The sequence below is a fragment of the Tamandua tetradactyla genome, chromosome 8, assembly GCF_023851605.1.
Source record: "Tamandua tetradactyla isolate mTamTet1 chromosome 8, mTamTet1.pri, whole genome shotgun sequence".
Lineage (NCBI taxonomy): Eukaryota > Metazoa > Chordata > Mammalia > Pilosa > Myrmecophagidae > Tamandua > Tamandua tetradactyla.
In genome coordinates this window covers 120,958,483-120,977,387 of record NC_135334.1, presented here as the reverse complement: position 1 = coordinate 120,977,387, position 18,905 = coordinate 120,958,483, and the positions used below count along the sequence as shown (strand labels likewise).

At 39.4% G+C, this 18,905-nt stretch overlaps 1 protein-coding gene across 1 annotated transcript in view; it reads right to left on the bottom strand.

Annotated features, from left to right (window-relative positions):
- Positions 1-1,213: 1,213 nt before the first annotated feature.
- The window catches only part of EXT2 (exostosin glycosyltransferase 2), a 249,891-nt gene continuing 232,199 nt past the window's right edge, over positions 1,214-18,905 (bottom strand). Inside the window, exons 12-15 of the mRNA XM_077114465.1 lie at positions 11,764-11,907; positions 9,559-9,687; positions 7,790-7,872; positions 1,214-1,996 (exon numbers count right to left, since the gene is read on the bottom strand). Coding sequence (XP_076970580.1) covers positions 1,858-1,996; positions 7,790-7,872; positions 9,559-9,687; positions 11,764-11,907 — 495 coding nt within the window. The 3' untranslated portion in view covers positions 1,214-1,857. The remainder of the gene's footprint in view (positions 1,997-7,789; positions 7,873-9,558; positions 9,688-11,763; positions 11,908-18,905) is intronic.

Sequence of the window (18,905 nt, the reverse complement as noted above, 5' to 3'; positions counted from 1 at the left end):
AAAACAAGCTTGAAAATTGTAGAAAGGTTAGAGGTACTCGCTGGTTTTGTCAGCTGCTGCTATCTGGGAGATAACAGAAATCCTTTTCTCTTGCATTCTGTCCCCAGTATTATAAATATGAGATAAACGCCTTCCCGTATCCCCTACGTGTTTATTAAGCACCTGTATTTACAACTGTAAATACGAAGAACAAATCACAGCTTCTGCCTCCACAAAATAAATGAACCAGGATCTCCTCTTTTAGCTCTAACAGTCAATGATTTTATCACTCCTTAATATGAAAGAGGAAACTTTCAACATGTCCACTTTAATCTTGATACTTCTGAAAATTTTCTTCGACCTCTCAAAATCTGTGAGAACATATCTGAAGTGACTCTTGTTAAAGTCACGTTTAAAACCTCCAGCATAACTGCTCACCTCATGCTGCCTGACAGAACAATGGGTGGTATATTAGTGACTTCAACTGGCATTCGACTAGCACTCAGTAATTATATCCATATTCTAAGCAAATTGTTATGTATTTTTGTGTTCTGGGGACACATGTTATGGCTAAAGCCCAAACTGTGGCTAATCTTAATATGAGAGCCAGATAAATCTGTTTCAAATCCATAAAGTTTAACATTTGCCAGAGTAGATTTGTTCATCAACTGGGCTTAAAGAAGTATAATTCACACATGTGTAGTATTACTAAATGCTGAAATTTAACGATTTAAATATACTGACGACTGTTGCAAAGCAGTTACTATAGTGGTATTTAACATTAGCCAGAACCTCCCTGGCTAATGTTAAGTTTATTCCAAAAGAACTAGGGAAATTTTAGCATCTCTTTAGGGTGAGGGTCACAACTCACTCAGCTTTTACAACATGGTTCTAGCTAGCGTGACTCAGTGTGTGGCTATCAGAGGCCCTCTGCTTTCCCCTGAGAGTACCTATAGAACACTGGCTGGGTCTAATCCTGAAACACACTGATTTCTTTGGAGGTTTTTGGAATCATTTGCTCATAGAATGTTTAGGAAATGAGCATTTCTAAATGCTGAAACCTTCTATGCCATGCCGTGTACTATGAAGTACACGGAACCAACTACTCCTTCTGCCTATGTGTCTTCCCAGAAGACTTCCCAGCGCAGTCTTCAAGGCTAGAAGATGGAATTAAACACACAGAAGAAAGATGGTTCCTTGGACTACTAATAATCAGTGCTTAAGACAGAGCAGGAAAAGGAATAAAAAATAAGTTTAATCATATCAAAAAGCCAAACCAAAGAGGCTCTCTCACGGAACTGACAGGTTCCCAACTCTGCAGTCAGTGTTTTTCTGAACGAGCCCAGGGCTGCAAGTCCCTGGGCATACGTCAACTCCCAATAAGATGCCTAGATTTTATATTGAATCCTAGGCTTGGCTTTTCCTCCAAATAACTCACTGATGTGAAATAACAAAAAATGAGGTCTGGGTTCCTTTTACATGATTCCCCAGATCTGAAATTCATCAACAGGTTAGTCCTTTCCAGCAGTCTTACAGTCAATGAAGTTTCCTTTCAGAGTATCAAAATACAAAGGGAGCCTGAGCTGGGTTTAAATAGGGAGCGTGTCACAAACAAATGCTTCCATTTGGCATTTTCAAAAAGAACCCACTGGAGATCCTAAGGATTATAAGAACAGAAGATGCAATGTGTAGCTCAAGATACTTAGTTATTCTTTCCAGGTTCTGTTCTTGATAAAGCAGGTTCGGTGGGCATATGCCAACATCCAGTATGTCAATCCCCCACCCTAAAATCCCCTATCCTGATATCAGAGTACCAAAGACATCTGGTTCTCTTCCTTTGTTCAAGCTTAATATTTAGACTTCCACAAATGGTGTACTTCATAAGCTGCCAATGTTGGGAAAGCTCTTCAGTTTCTCAGGAAAGTCGTCTTTGTACAGGACAGGGTCAGCTCGGTGTTCTACCACCTTGAGAGGCATTGTCCCAAAGACTGATGCAAACTTGTTGATGCACTCAGACCTGTGGGGTTTGGGGAGAGGGGAGAGGAATTGGACAGAAAGAGAGAGGCAGGGTGGGGAGAAAAGAGAAAATGTTCAAGAGGCCAAGAAATCAAAATAAAATACATAATGTTCAATATCAACGAAAGAAACCCAAGTATCCCTAGCCTGTCTCAAGTTTCTTAAAAAGGTTGGATGGGTGTGGATAAAAGAGGTGATCTGGGGGTACTCTGACTATATGTTCAGTGAGAGAAAGTGAACATGGGATGCTGTTTGGAGTCTACGGGCCTGCAGAGATCAGACTATCTCTTCCCCGCCCCCTCAAATTCCAGTCATTCTTCCAGTTCAGTCAAAGCCAGCCTTAAACTAAGGTGGATTAGCTGCCAGCATTTCTTAACCCCATCTCTGCTGGCCACAGAGAAGGCGAAGAGGAAAGGAAAATGCCCATTGGATCTGAGCTTCAGGTTACTGAAGTTTAAAAGGCAGAAGGAAGAACTTATGCATGGGGCAATGGAAGGCAAGGGAAGATGATGGGGCAGTGAAATACTGTTTATTTCAAACAATAAACACTTCATTCACTGAACCAACATTTATTGAGGGCCTTTAATTAAGTGGTAGTGTCTGGAAATTACTGGTCAGTTTCTGCATGCTCTTCTGGGAAAGCTGAATGTACATCATAGGACTGTTTTCTTAATTGTAGCCATTTCAATGTTAGCACCAGCAGCAACAACCAACTCCGTGAGAGGAGAGCACAGCACTGCTGGAAGAGGGAGAGGCCAGCATCCTTACCTCAGCCCATCCTCCAAAGCCCCACCAGCAACCCCCTCAGAGGTGAGTAGGTCAAGCACATTTGAGGGGAAATGGTTCTGGTCAATCAGGCAGACTGAGTGTGACAGTTGGGTAATGAGGACACTTCAACATCAGACCAGAGGGAAAAAAACATGCCTGTAAAAACTGCTTTTGAAGTCAAGGGGACCTCAAGAGTAGATTTCAGAAAGGTCAATACCTTTTTCCCTCAGTCGGGCCCATGATATTGGAGAGAGCTGCAGTAAGAGCAAACTGAAGTTGAGAGCTAAATTTTAAGACATGGACCAGAAGAAGTCTCTTCTGTCCACAGACATAGTGTAAGCCTGTCTAAATTATTCCAATTAAGCTTTTATTTGAATGCTTTGGGCTTTAAGAAGAAATCAATTAATAAAGAAGATGGTCATTGTCAACTTCTTTCACTTGGTCATTATGTTTCTAAAAAAACAGTTATCATTTCATTTTTAGCTCTTCTACCTAATAACATCATCACCACATCCACCTCAAACCAACCACAATTAATATTTATTTTATGTTCCAGGCTTTTACATATTAACTCAATTCTCACAGCACCCCTACAGGTAAGTCCAACTATTATTCCCATTTTATGCTGGGAAGACTGAGGCACAGAGAAGTTAGGAAAACCTCCCAAACAGCAAACAACTAGCAGTAGAGCCAAACCCAGGCATTCCGGATCTTGCAGCTAAGGTCTTAATCTTGAGATGATACAAATTTATCTATTAACATAATTCTAGGGTCCCAGGGGAGGGGCTTGAAATTAACAACTGTTGAGCACCTATTATGTGCCAGATAATTTACACGTTATAGCTCACTGATTCTTCAAAGTCCCCTGAAAAGTTGTGTTTATTGTAGCCTCATTTTATAGATCTGGAAATTATGGCTCCAAGAGGTTAAGTAACTTGCTCAAGGACCCAGAGCTAGAAAGAAGAGGAGATGGGTTTCAAATCCAGGATTGCGCTGGCAATAAAGCCTTTGCTGTTTTCATTACACTCTACTACAATGTACCTATAATTGAGTTTTCCTTCTCTGGCAGTCCTGACAGACTCAGGAGGTGGTAGCCCTAGGATCTAAGTTGAGGGGGCACTGGGGAAAAGACTGAGGAGTTTTAGCAAAGTGGTGTGGCATAAGCTTTGGACAACAGCTTCCCACCCCTTAAATTAGGGGTCAAGATGGTGATGAATAAAGTCAAATTTCCCCAAGGTTTACTTTTGATAGTTGTTCTGCCTATAAACATGTATAGACTCTTCCAGTTTCCAGTCATTATACATGTAACTCTGGCCAGCCAACTCTGGCCCTACCCAACATAGGGACTAGTGAACATGTATTAAAGCAGCAGCATGGTTCCTGGTAGAGGGCAGTGGCTCCATGGCCCTGTGGAGAGACTTGAGGACAATGTCTCCTCTGTAACCAGATCTGCCAAGAGGGCATGGGCCACAGGCAAGAAGCCGCCTGGGCTCAGGCCAGCTTGACTTGTTGACAGCTGCCCCTAGCAAAGCCAGGTCTAGGGAGTAATTCTTTCTCCTCCACGCAGCCTGTACAGAGGAAATAGCTGGCCCCTTCTGAAGGGTACTTTCCTGCCAGGTAAATGACAGTGTTTCCTAATTAATTTTCTCAAGGGGATTTGGGTTAGGGAACAGACTAGGCTAGATAATGAGTTTGGTTGGTTGTTGGGGTTCCACCTGAGTTGTTTCGTTAGGGGTCCAGTAACCCTGTTGGTAACTGCTCCCCCTGGCTTTGGTTTTCCAATCAAGTATGAACATACTAAGAAGAGTTGATGTTCAAAGACTTGTCACTGTCTCTGAGCTGATGGAAAGAAAGAACTGATGGCTTTTTTCTTTTCGTTCAAAGATATATGATTACCTAAAGCAACCAGGGGCTTTTAGGATGGATGCTAGGGAAACTAGAAAAGAAACTAACATTGCCAGGTATTGTGCAATAGGCTTTCATGTATTATTACTAAATTTGTCCCTAATTTCACCATATAACATGGTGTTTGGCACAAAGATGTTTATTAAATATCTGTTAAATGTATGAATGGACATTAAAAATTGACAGATATTAGTATCCCTATTTTAAAAGATAAGACCATTGAAATTCAGAGAAGGTAACCGAATTTCCTTAGGTCAGACAGCTAATAAGTGACAAACTTATAGTATGAACAGATTGCCCTGAATAAAAATCTTTTTCACTCTTTTTCTTAAATAAATGCTGCTTCTCTGCCTACTGACTGCTCTGACCTTGGTAAAGCTACTGGTCAAAATGAATACCTACAAATTCTTACGGTTCCTAAAGAATTAACAGCAGATGTTTAAAACTGATGTTAGGGAGTACAACTACTGTCTTGCACAACTGAAATTTCTGATCCCAGATCCTAAAATACAGGATAAATAAGCTTATGGAACCATAAAAACTAATGCAAGGGGTACACTTGTAAACTGGCTATTTTCACTGCTTTACCCAAAATATGAATTCTGCAAGGGAAACTAATTATTAAAAATCAAAACAATTAGAAACTTTTAACTCAGTCTACCCAAGATGGCTTAAATCATATCCTCCTCCCTCCCAATCTATACTCCTTATTTAAAAATTCAGTGACTCAATTTTTAATCCAAACAGTTTTGTTCTCAGTTTTTAATTTATTTTGAGATTTCTTTCCTTCTAGTTCCCTATCAGATTTCCCAAAAGGATGGTCTACATTCACTAACCCTACACCCTCACCACTGACTTGTACTCTATAGCCTTTGGCTTCATCACTCTAAGAAATTAATTGTTTCAAGGTCACCAATGACCACTGAATCTAAAGATTTTTCCCAGTCTATATGTTCCTTGATTCATACTTGCTTCTGAGCAGTACGTTTCCTGGTTCTCCCCTGACCTCTCTAGTAGCTGCTTCTCTGTTTTCAGTTACTAGTTTCCTAGATGTTAGAATTTCTTAAGATTCTGTCTTTCCCTTTTCTTCAGCCAATTACTATATTTGGGCAATTCTTTTCAAGTATCTAACTTTGTTTTAAACTTCTTTCTAAAGTTCTACTTCCGTGTTTCCAAATCTCTATTTACCCACATAGAGGGCAAACCCTACTTATTTTTGTCCAGCTTCTCCCATGATTAACCTCTTCTCCTCCTCATTAGTTACATTATTAAAGGGGCAATCATTCACCTCCAAACCTCCCCTAAGTAGCGTTTTCTTCTAATTATGTTATTTACACTATTAAAGATACTACCATTCCTCTTGACTCAAGACTAAAATTGATCTCTTCTGACTTCTTTTGCGTAACCTCCCCATATCTACCCAGTTGGAAATCAAGTTCTAGCACATCTGCTACTGGAAAAAATCTCTTACAACTTACTTCACTCCTTCCTTGAGGAGGTTCAATTTAATTCTGCCTCGTACCTGGTGATTTTCTTTCTTCAGTCTCTTCACCCTTCTTTCTATCCTAGGTACTACTTCCAAATTAATCTCAGGGCACATGGTGGTTTGGAGCTGCTCGTACCCCAGAAAAACATGTTTTTAAACTTTATCCATTCCTATGGGTGTGAGCCTGTTGTAAGCAGGACTTCTGGTGAAATCACTTCAGTTAAGGTGTAGCCCAGCTGAATCAGGATGGGCCCCAATCCTGTAACTAGAGTCCTTTATCAACAGAAGGAAATTCTGAGAAAGCCTCAGAAAGCAGGAAGCTGACATTCAACAGAACTTGGAACAGAACAGAGGGGCCAGGAAAGGCTGCCGTGTGCTTTGCCATGTGACAGAGGAGCCAAGGACAAAGAATCACCAGCAGCCAGCCCCAGAATGCCAGTCTTAGGGAAGAAAGCATCTCCTTGATGACATCTTGATCCTTGATGACGTCTTAACCTCAAAACCATGAGTTAATAAATTCCAATTTTTTAATATGACTCATGTCATGGCATTTGCTTGCGTAGTCCAAGAAACTAAAACAAGGTAATACTTTGATCAAGCTACTCCCTGTTCAAAAATCTTCTATGGCTTACCATAGAAGCCATAGACAAATGCCCTCCCTCATTTAGAGAGTAAGAAGGAGTAAAGCATTATAGAAGAATCTAGGCCAAATGACCAACGTTCCGTACAAAAATCCCGCAGGCCTGAAGGATTTCAATATTACTGATGGGTTTCCAAAATAAATGTAGCAAGCAGATGCATATGTGATCTGTGGAAACCTGAACTAGATACATCATTCTATCAGGCTACTATAACATTCTCTGAGAGTGTTTTGGTCCCTTGACAATAGTGCTATCAGGATTTAAAAGCTTGCTGCCTGGTGTAAGGAGCTGCCTTTTGGAAGAAGTAGACTTGATTCAAGTGTTTTTAAGTTTGAGGATCTTTGAGACACCAGTGAGAACTATTAGGTCTAGTATAAGATTATTATGGTCACAAGGGAGGCCATATGTCTCCCCCTTCTTCTATACTCACCTACAAGGCTTAGTATTACATTGACACAAAGGTGTGCTTGTTGAGTCCTAATAAAGGGAATATTTCAGAGCTTCCCTGCTTTTCTTTCTCTGTAATGTAAAGAGTTTTGCTTTCAATTCTGTTCCATGGCAGTATGTTTTAGTTATGCCAGCAAAGGTAATTTTTCTCTGGTAGGCTTGCTTAAATTCTTTCTAATCAGCTTTTACTATAACATGGAGCTATTACCCTTAAAAACAATCCAGCATTTCCTTGGAATTAACTAGCTTCCACTCAAATGACTGTAGATGGTTAACTGCTTAGTCCACATGGAGAACGTGGCTTCTGGAGCTTAAAGCCAGCTATATTTTTAAGACCCTTCCAGCCATTACAAATTGAGTGAGTAGCATTCCAAATTAATTCTCGGGTGACCTGGGCTTGAACTAATCTAATTCCCAAAGTGCAAAAGGAGGTGACTATGGCTACCAGCTGCTGTCCTTATATTTCCAACAAAGTCCCATAAACAGGCCCAAAGCAGGAAATGGGGATCATAGGCTAGGGCAGACTTTTGGTTAAAGGCTCATTCACCTCTCCACCATGTGCGTCTGGTCTAGTGAAAGCCCGTCAATGGCCGTGCACTCCGGACACTTGAACTTCTTTCGTGGGGTTACCTGCCAATGGAACACAAAAGCATATCTGGTTGTCAGTGCCAAGGACGATAAAATCATGTCTGTAACACTGTTCTGTGTGCTTCTGTGCTATAAGCTGAGATGCTTGTTCTCTCAACATGCACATGATGCATGCACACACAGATACACAACTCACCATTCCTCCATTCAATTCTGTCTGGTTCAGCTAAAACTCACAAGGGCCCAATAAAAAAGGCTTGGAGAGCTTTTGCCTTCTGTTACTGGAAAGAAGTGGTGATGACAAGCTGCTTAAGTCCTGTTTAATGACTGTTTTCTCACAGCCAAGGACCTTATATAAACACCATTTGTTCTTGCAGCCATAAGGGCGATGAAATACAGCTTCCCATAACTTTCGCCATAACCTCAGTTCCAACGCTCTTTCTCCTTTCTCCAGCTAATGGCAAATGCTATGAGAAGCATCATGCTCTTAAAAATGCCAGGTAATTTTTTAGTTCCCTTCAGTCAGGAAAAAAGAATCCAATGGTCTTTTACCCTCTGAATCCTATTCCCTGACTCTCTGCCACCCTCCCAAACAACCTTAAATTTCTAATGAATTTTCTAAGACATCTAGGGGAGGCTGCTATCCTACCTAGGGAAGATGAGAGGGGAAGAAGGCTAGGTGACTAAGGTAAGGCTAAGTGTAGAGACGCTTGGAATTACTCTCCAGAATAAGGAGCCACAACTAAAAACAAGTTGAAGCACACTGAAAAATAAAACTGGGGATGAGAGTAGTCCCTCTAAAAGTAACCTCACAAGTTACACTCTTTAAAATAGCATTCCCTGCTGTCAGCTGTTCACTGAGTTATGGATAGCATGGGGAGGGGATGGGGATTGGGTCAAGTTCAGTGAACACAGATAGTGATTATTCATTTTTCCTTAGTCTCTTTCATTTAATCTGGCATCTCTCATCAATTAATAGCACAAGGAATCAGCAGAGAATGCTATACCATGTTTCCAGTATAAATTCCCCTAGGAATCTGGCCTAGAAGCTTTGCCACACATGAAATTCTAATCCAGAAGGAAAAAAGGTCAAGATGACCCCACTCATCTAAAGAAGTACTCTCTTCCTACACATCTAGGGATCTGATCTGAGAAACGTCTCCTTTTCAAGAATAAACAGATGTATATTATAGATACAAAGACCACACAGGATCCATATGCACGCTCAGATTTTAGTATATCATGGAAAAGTTACATTTAACAATAACTAGTGTTTAAAAACAGTGTTTGGTAGAACAACGGTTATATAAGTGGATAAGGAATACTACCTTCTCAATTTCTATTAAAAAAAAAATCCAGCTACCTTAAGAAAGACATAAACTGAGTGTTTGGCTAACAGTGCTAGATTCCAAATAGGCTTTGAAAATTAAACTTTCTTTAAAAACGTCATTTATAAAGTGACTATCACAGCCTTTATCTCTGATAGGGATCATTAAAAACTATAACTAATGAAATAAATAACAAAGAACATGCTTAAATTGGCAAAGCCTAGCTTTTATTTTACATTGTAAGAGTCAATCACAGAACTTTACAGCTAAAAGGGAACTTAAAGTTGATCTAGTACAATAAGTCTTTTATAGTTACAAAAACTTCTCAGACTCAAAGAAACAGAGACTTGCCCAAGATTACAAAGCAACTTAGTGGCAGGGTGACAAGGTCACCTCCTACCTTGATAACAGCTTTCCCTGTGACGTTAGCCACCAGGAAATTCATGGCAATGTCTTCACAGTTCATATGCGCATCCACCCAGTTCTTGATATCACCAGGCATTTTGTAGGTATACAGGTAATTAAAATACTGTCAGAGAGAAAAAAAGAAGCATTCAAACAAGGTTCCCTTTGGCTGGTATCAGAGTGGCAATCAAGTCATAGCATGAGGCCAAACTCTTTCTCATAAGATAAACCACAAGCCTGTCTCAATAGAAAAGACAAAGGAAGTCCTGGAACATTTTTGATCTAGGGGCCAAGCATCATCTTTAATATGGTCATTCTTTAAAAAATACACACACACACACACGAATTGTAAGCAAATGAGTGGCACAGTGTAAAGCACTGGTGGGACACAGGCTCTTCAGATTGATTAACGTATCATGTGTTTAATAAATGTTGGCCCCTGACATACTAAATATTGATCTTTATTAAATCCTTTCCCTTGAGTTGCAATGCTTAGCCCCTATGTTCTATCTTCTTTCCAGAGATTGCAAATAGAAACAGAGATAAAATAACAGTGCATTGGTGCTGCAAAGGTATGTGTTTTTAAAAGTGAACAAAAATAAGACAATTCTGAAACTACCTTACCTACGTGTATGAAATAGGTAGAATTTCATGGGAAACAGTGACAAAAAAAAAAAAAGGAATATATACAGTCTACTATTATAAATCCCAAGAATGATAAACCTTAGTTTTTTGTTTGTCTGCTTTACAAGTGCAGGCAGGAAATATACTGAGAGGCTCCGTGGAGGGGGTCTGAAATCTAAACTCTAGCCCGTTTAGGGAAGACAAGGGAAGATCTTTTATAGCAAAGGGACTGAGGGTTTTGGTGAATGCAGCGAATTGGCAGGTTCTCCTTGTCTGTTTTAAAAAGCGGGGGTCAAGCAGGAAGTTGATGGTTCTTCATTGGTGAGTTTAAACTAAACTTTTCAGTTACTGAGGCAGGAACTGGTAAGCCTTAGTTTTTTTATTTGCCAAGAATAAAAACTCATTTCTGGGTCTAGAGTCCTGAAAAATACAGGCGCAACAATGCTGACCTCACAACAGACAACCATTGTAAATCAAGCAAATTAAATCAACTGTTCTGAATTTAGCAGATTTTTCTCCTCACACCAGTTCCTTATGCCACTGCTGACACAGGATGAAGTGCTATTGTTTAATTAAACCATATGCTCCCAAGGAATATGGAATATTCTAAAGTCAAATGCATATCCTTCTATCTCTCCCTAAAAGAGTAAAAAATACGATCTGACAATTCTCAGAAGAAAGGAAGTACAAAAGGCTAGTAACAAATACACAAAAGGAATTTCAACATCACTAGCAATCAAGTAAAAAAAAAACAGTAAGATACCATTTTCATTTATCAAATTAGCTAAGTTTGAATCCCCCCACTCCTACCACACATATATTTCATGCAAGGGAAGGTATGGTAATAAAATCGATTTTATAGCTTGCTGATGAGAGTGTAAAGTGGCACAAACCATACTGAAAACAGTTGACCAATACATAACAAAGCCTCCCAAAATGTTCATACTCTTTGATACTATAATTCCACTTCTAGGAATCTATTCAAATGGTCACAAATTCAAACAGCTACGAAAACAGACATTAATTATGGCATTGTTTAAAATAACAAAAAAATTCAGAAACAACTTAAATATCCAACTACAGAGGAACACGTAAATTATGGCATATTAATACCATATTAACAATAATGTTAATTAAGAAATGTTAAAGACCTGAGAAAATGCTCATGATACAGTACATGAAAAAAGCAGGCTAGTGAGAATGTTCGCAACTGTGTCTATGCATATGTGTGAAAAAGTAGATAAATATAAGGCAATCTGGAAAAAGCATGTAAACAATAATGGTTATCTCTAGGTGAAAAGATAAGTGACTTTTCTTCTTTGTTTTTCTTTTTCTAAGTTTTCCATACTGTCTACTATGCACATGTATTACTTGTATAATGAGAAAAACAACAGTTTTTGTTTTTTTTTTTACAAGAAATATCACACAGCATTGCCTTTCTAGCTTTCTGAGTAGAACACCATTCCTAGATTCAGCAGTGAGTATGGAAAATCAAATGCCATTAAATAAAATAAGTATCATACTCTCAGTTTTGTCAAGCCAGACCTATTTGCCCTAAGCCTGCCCCTTCCCTTACCTTGTGATAAAAAGCTGCCCCTGTGAGCACCATGGACACTTCATTAGTCCACTCAGACTCATACTTCCACTTACTCATCTCATGGTCCCAGAGATGCAGACGGCCTGGGTAACCTACCAACCGGTCAGGAAATTCCCTCCAGACCTGAGAACAGAAACACATCAGTAATCAATTCCCATGTCAGACACCAACAAAGCACAGTAATGAGTTATCCAAACAGTTATCAATAGACTCCCTAGGTTCAAATCTTCACAAAGTAAGAATGGGTTCCTAAAGATATTCAACTGAATAGGTACTAGCTATTCTGCCAATATGCAAAGACAGATTTGATTCTGATTTCTTTTTAAACTTCTTACCCTTGCTTAGAAATTTCTTAGAAATTGCTTGAAATTTCAATGTGGAATAATAGTTTACTGAATTGGCTAAGACAGATGATCTCTTTGTTTTTTAATTTTTAAAAAATATTTTATTGACAAATCTTTATACACATACAGTCCATACATGGTGTATAATCAATGGCTCAAAATATCACAGATATAATCAATGGCTCAAAATATCATCATATCATCATGATAATTATGTTTAGAACATCTGTATCACTCCAGAAAAAGAAATGAAAAGAAAAAAGAAAAACTCACATATCACATATCCCTTACCCCTCCCTTTCATTGACCACTAGTATTTCAATCCACCCAATTTATTTTAACCCTTATTCTCCCCATTATTTATTTTTTATCCATATTTTTTCACTCATCTGTCCATATCCTGGATAAATGGAGCATCAGACACAGGTTTTCACAAACCTGTAAAAGCCATATCATTATTCAATTGTCTTCAAGAATCAAGGCTGTCAAGAAAGTAAAAAAGCAGCCTACACAATGGGACACAATATTGGAAACCACATGTCAGATAACGGTTTAGTATCCAGAAGAGATTCTTCAACTCAACAACAAAAAGACAAACAACCCAATTAAAAAATGGGCAAAAGATATGAACAGACACTTCTCAGAAGAGGAAATGTAAATGGCTAAAAGGCACATGAGAAGATGCTCCACTTCACTGGCTATTAGGGAATTGTAAATCAAAACCATTCTGACACCCACTAGAACAGCCATTATCAAAAAACAACAAGTGCTGGAGAGGATGTGGAAAAAGAGGCACACACATCCATTGTTGGTGGGAATGTAAAATGGTACAACTGCTCTGGAAGGAAGTTTGGTGACTCCTCAGGAAGTTAAGTATAGAATTGCCATATGATCCAGCAATCCCACTTGTTGCTAGGTTTCTATTCAAGGGACATGAGAACAGGACACAAATGGACATTTGCATACCAATGTTTATAGCAGCATTATTTACAAACGCCAAGAGATAGAAACAGTCCAAATGTCCATCAAGGATAAGTGGCTAAACAAGCTGTGATATATACATAGCATGGAATATTATGCAGCTGTAAAACAGAATAAAGTCAGGAAGCGTATAACAATGTGGATGGGCCTTGAGGACATTATGCTGAGTGAAATTAGCTAGAAACAAAAGGACAAATGTTGTGTGGTCTCACTAATATGAACTAACATTAATGAGTGAACTTGGAGAATGAAGTTAGAACACAGTTTATCAGGAGACAGAAATAGGATAGAGATTGGGCAATTGGTGCTGAAGGAATACAGACTGTGCAACAGAACTACAAAAAATCAGAAATTGATAGGACAATACTACCTGACTGCAGTACAATAATATAAGTACACTGAATGAAGCTGAATAAGAGTATGATAGAGAGAGAAGGGCTGGGGGCATGTATGAAACCAAAAGGAAAGACAGAGGATAAAGATCGATATGGTATAATTTAGGAATGCCTAGAGTGTACAATGATGGTGATTAAATGTACAAATTAAAAAATGTTTTTGCATGACAAATGAATGTCAGTATTGCAGGGTATTGAAAATAAATGGTATATGGGAAAAAGTACAATCAGTGTAAGCTAGGGTCTACAATCAACTGTAACACTGTAATATCCTTTACCTGAATTATAACCAAGGCATTATGCCAAAACTGAATGTTAACAGGTGGGAGGACTGGGAGAACGGTATGGATTCTGTGTGGAAGAAAAGGAAATGTCTTCAGATAGAGTATGGTGGTGAAGGCATGTCTATACAATTAGGCTGGATTGTATGATGTGAGAATAAAACTGTTTAAAAATGAACAGAGAGAATTGCTAGAGAAAATCTGGAGAAACAGATAAACCTATTCACCGTCAATAGAGAAATAAGAGGTTTAGTTCCTTGTAGGGTAGTGTGGTGGTTCCACAGGAGGCTAGGGGTGGGGTTGCCATATGATCCTGAAACCCTGTGCTCAGTATATACCTGGAAGAACTGAGTGTGGGACAAGAATGGACATTTGCACACTGGTGTTTCTGGCGACAGTGTTTCCAATCCACGATGAATGGAGGTAGCCTAAGGGAACAACGATTGAGGAATGGAAGGGGTAACTATGGTGCATACATACAATGGACTACTGAGCTGGACCCAAGAAGGAATGAAGTTGTGAGGCATGCACCTAGGTGAAGGAACCTTAAGAGCTGTATGTTGAATGAGATGTCAGGAAAAAAAAGACAAATATCATATCTTAATCACATGGACTAATTATAAAAATTAGGTGAGCTAAAGTTGAGAGCACTAGTTTTCAGGTTGGGGCTTATTGTAAAGGGTCCTAGATTGTAAGCGCTTACAGCAGTCACATATATTTAAGAGATGTAACTGTTAATTCTAAATTTTGAGATAGCGGCCTGTTTGTATATAACATGGTCTTTCCCTGAAACTTCAGGTGTATATGTGACACGTAAGACTCAGAGTTATAGCTCTGAAGCTATGAAAGTCAGCAGTACCCTATACAGGAACTGTTTAAAAAGTTGAAAAAGGGATCTGACTCCAAGTAGAGATATGAATGAAGCTGTTCTGGATAGGACTAAGATAGAGCAGAAGACTGGGTAAAGGATGATATGGTCCATATTTTAAAATTTCAACTTCTGTGTGAGACTAAAGGGAGAGATGTTTATTTGGTGAAAAAACATGTATTTTGGGTAGTCAATTTCCTAATTTAACTTGTATGGTCAGTTTAGTTGAACACCATAAGTACATGGAATCTTGAATAGGGCGTCAGATTTTGCTGGCTTGTCCAGGTTAGTGTGATGCCCCAATAAATTCCAGGGTGATTTGGGCAGTGAATAAATAAGTATTTGCAAAGTCCCCATGGGGGAATGGGGAGAAAGGAGAAAATATTCAATTTCCCTATTTGAACAATATCTGATATTCTCACAAGCAGTGGGGCCAACCAAATCAATAGGCTGAGCCCTTGATCTTAGGGAAAGGATAGGCTAAGCCTACTTAAAATCAGGCCTAAGAGTCACCCCTCAGACAACCTCTTTTGTTGCTCGGATGTGGCTTCTCCCCCTAAGCCAACTCAGCAGGTGAATTCACTGCCCTCCCTCCTATGTGGGACATGATTCTCAGGGGTGTAAACTTCTTTAGTAACATGGGAAAGAATGCCCAAGACAAGCCGGGACCCAGTATCAAGACTGAGAAAGCCTTCTTGACCAAAACGGGGAGGAGAGAAATGAGACAAAATCTCTCAGTGGCTGAGAGATTTCTAACAGAGTCAAGAGGTTATCCTATGTATTATATAGATATCCCTTTTTAGTTTATGGTGTATTGGAGTGGCTGGAGGGAAGTCCTTTACCAGACTGCTAAATGCTGGGGTTCCTAAGGGCTCACTTCTGAGCCGCCTTCTTTTATTTAACCTTTCTCTCACAATTTCTGTCTATATTTAGCTCTGAACTTTCCTAAGATAACTGATTACTTACTTGCTATCTCCACCTGAATAAACAAAGGCATCTCAAACTGAACATGTCCAAAACATAGCTTTTGATTCCATATCCCCAAACTAGTCACTCTCTCAAGCTTCTCTATTTCAAGTAAGTTATCTACCAAATCGTTTAAGCCCAAAAGCTTTAAGTCAGCCTTTATTCTTTCCTTCCTCTCTTTGCCTATATCCAATCCATTAGCAAGTCCTGTTGGGTCTACTTCTGACTACCTCTTCCCATCTCTACTGCTACTCCTTCTAGGTCAAACCACTATCATCTCTCACTGGCATTACTGTAACCAGCTTTTGCCTTGTCTTCTTGCTTCCACTCTTGCTCTTCCAAACCATTATATATACAGCATTCCTAAAAGGATGGCTCCTAAAAAAATCTTGCTTCAGGGCAACCAGCAGCTCCAATCTACCATTTACATATAAACACACAAATATTCGCACACACATACACAAATAAAAGTCATCCGATCATATGATACCACAACCAGAAGCTCCTCCTAGCACCCGAGGGCCAAGTCCAGCGAGGATGCCTCAACTGCCCTTCTAGTACTCCCTACCCACAAAAATAATCTTTTAGTAATGCTCCATTTCCAAAACAAAACAAACAGTGATTTCCCATTATACTAAGAATAGTATCCAAATTTCTTACTATGTTTCTTGAGGGGCCCACGACCTTTGCAACCTCTTCTCTTACCATGCCACTATCCCCCCTTTCCAGAGTTGCCTCTGTTCCTTAACCACAACTAGGCCTCATATGCTGTTTATTCTGACCAGAATGTTCTTCTCTTAGCATTTCAAAAGGCTGGTTCCTTCTTATCAGACAGGTCTCTGCTAAATGTTACCTACTTTGAGAGGTCTTATTAGACCTTCCTACCCACCAAGATCCAGCAAGCTACTCTTCATCACATCTCCTCACTCACGTTTTTCTTTACCAAGCTTTCACTTTTTCAAAGTACTCCAGTCATTTATTGCTTACTTATTTATGATCTATTTTCCTCCATGGAATGCAAATTCTAATGATGACAGAAACTGTCTTATTCACTGTGGTATCCCAATGTGATAGCCTTACTGTGTGAAGACCAAAGTACTAATCCACCATTGCTAAAGCATGTTTTAAGTTGTTTTTCCAGAAGTGGGTGAAGAAGTGGGTGAAGAGCTATTTGCAGAGTCATTTACACATCTTGCCCAGTCTTCTCTGTGATCATCTACATGCATTTATGGGATGTCTGACTTAGGTCCTGGGCATGGTCTGAGCTTTCCTTTGTGTGAAACCAGCTCACCTAACAGGGATCAGATAACCACGGTATCTCATTAACACCATGTTGTAACCAACGGAGTTAATCAGCCACAGGCATCATCCTAATAGGTGCAGACAAACGAATCCATGTGTGTAACACTGCTGCTGCGTTCTCTCTACTCTAGGGCTGGTATTTCAGTAGATTAAAATAATATGATACTATTATAGTTTTATAGAGCCCAGAACAGCAACATAGTGTGTAAGTCAAAACTTCTATTTAGTCTGTGGGCCTGGGCAGACCGTGTTCAAAGTTCACTGCCAGCTTAATTTCTTCAGGACTAAAAAGCACTTACCTGTTCAAGTCACATCAATGCCCCAATCAGATTCACCTCAATTGAATTAACGAGATTTCTGAAAGTCTCCAATGCACATTTAAACTAAAAACAAGGGGTGAGAAAGGTAGAAGAAAGGGGTGAAGCACGACGGACATCCATTCATTAGGTGCATCATCTAAAGATGTGCTTCTCCCTGTTTACTTTGAGTTAACACAGTTCTCTAGTCCATGCAGAGGAAGTTCAAATCACTTTCCTTCTTTACAAGGCATCCAGTTTGCAGCAATTTCACTGGCTCAGTTTTAGGGTCAAATGCTGCTAAGATTTCAGTTCTCTTACTGTTAGCTGAAGTTACTTACCAGATTTCTCTCCAGAGACTTAACTGGGTGACATTGAGTCACAGAATGTTAAATTATGCTGTTATAAAAGCATCTGAGGTGTCCCAAATTTCAAATTCCTTTAGAGCCTTTAGTGAGGGCTGTTATGCATGCAGAGTCTCTCTGCCCCTGACTTATTCCAGGCAGCTGGATACAATCAAGATACCATCCTTGTCACTTCATCTATAACTCTGCAACTGACTACAGGATCAAAACGGAGTGGAACAGAATAGGATAGGCCCTCTCTAATCAAGCACCAGTGTAGTACAAAGCCGATTATGTATCTAGTAAAGCATTTTCCCAGCCAAAAGAGCAAGAACTCAAGTCTATCCCCTTCTCCTCATGGCTACCTAGGCTTCACTCTAATTCAATATATTTTCTTTTTAATCTCAGGGAAAATGCCCTGGGGTCAAGTTTTTGTCATTACTAACAGATGCCTTTATATATGGTACTATGGGCACTTGAAACTTCACATTTTATCCCTATGGTTCTAGTTAACAGTGTTTCCAGAGCTATGTTCAAGTCACAAGGCCATTATTAAATTGCTTGTCTATACTATAGAAGTCCTCCATGTACAGCATCCTTAATAATTCAATCACAGACATCTTTGAAGACAGAAGCCTATTCTTTTACACTAAACTTTATGCTTTGGATAGGAACTCAGCAATAATTTGGATAGTCCACACATTTTGGGTCACACTATTATACTTCCACTTTCAAAAAAAAGACTACTTTCTTTCCATTCTAATTTTTATAATCTTGGTCCTAACCATCTCTTACTTAGATCATGGAAATTTCCTCCTCTGGGGACTCCCAGCTCTGCTGACTTAACAGTTTCAAGGTTGTCAATTTTTTTTTAACCCCCCTGAAACTTTCTGTGGCTTCCCTTTACTGGAGGATCAGACTACTATGATCATCTACCTTTATTTAAATGCCCACTGGAGGGAGCCCAGACTGACTTTTACCTCCTGTGGAAGGGAAACCAGATAAGACATGGTTGAAGTATGTCCAGGACTAGCTCTGTCGCTGATGAGTTGAGTGACTGGCCTACACAAGTTGTCCTGGTTTCATTTGGGGGCTTGGATTAAGTGACTGATAAACATCCTTTTAGTGCTAAATTCTTCCATTTTCTTCTTCACTCAATGGCTCCCAAGGAAACTAATTCATCACCTATAATCTGTTGCAAGTCATAAGTTTCTAAACAGCATAGCCTACATTATTTAACTTTAAAATGCCATACACATATGCATACCCAATAAATGCTCCTGAACAGATTTGAGGATGCATTTTAAACTCAGGGTGTGTGCTAATCACACTCAGATTCAGGAA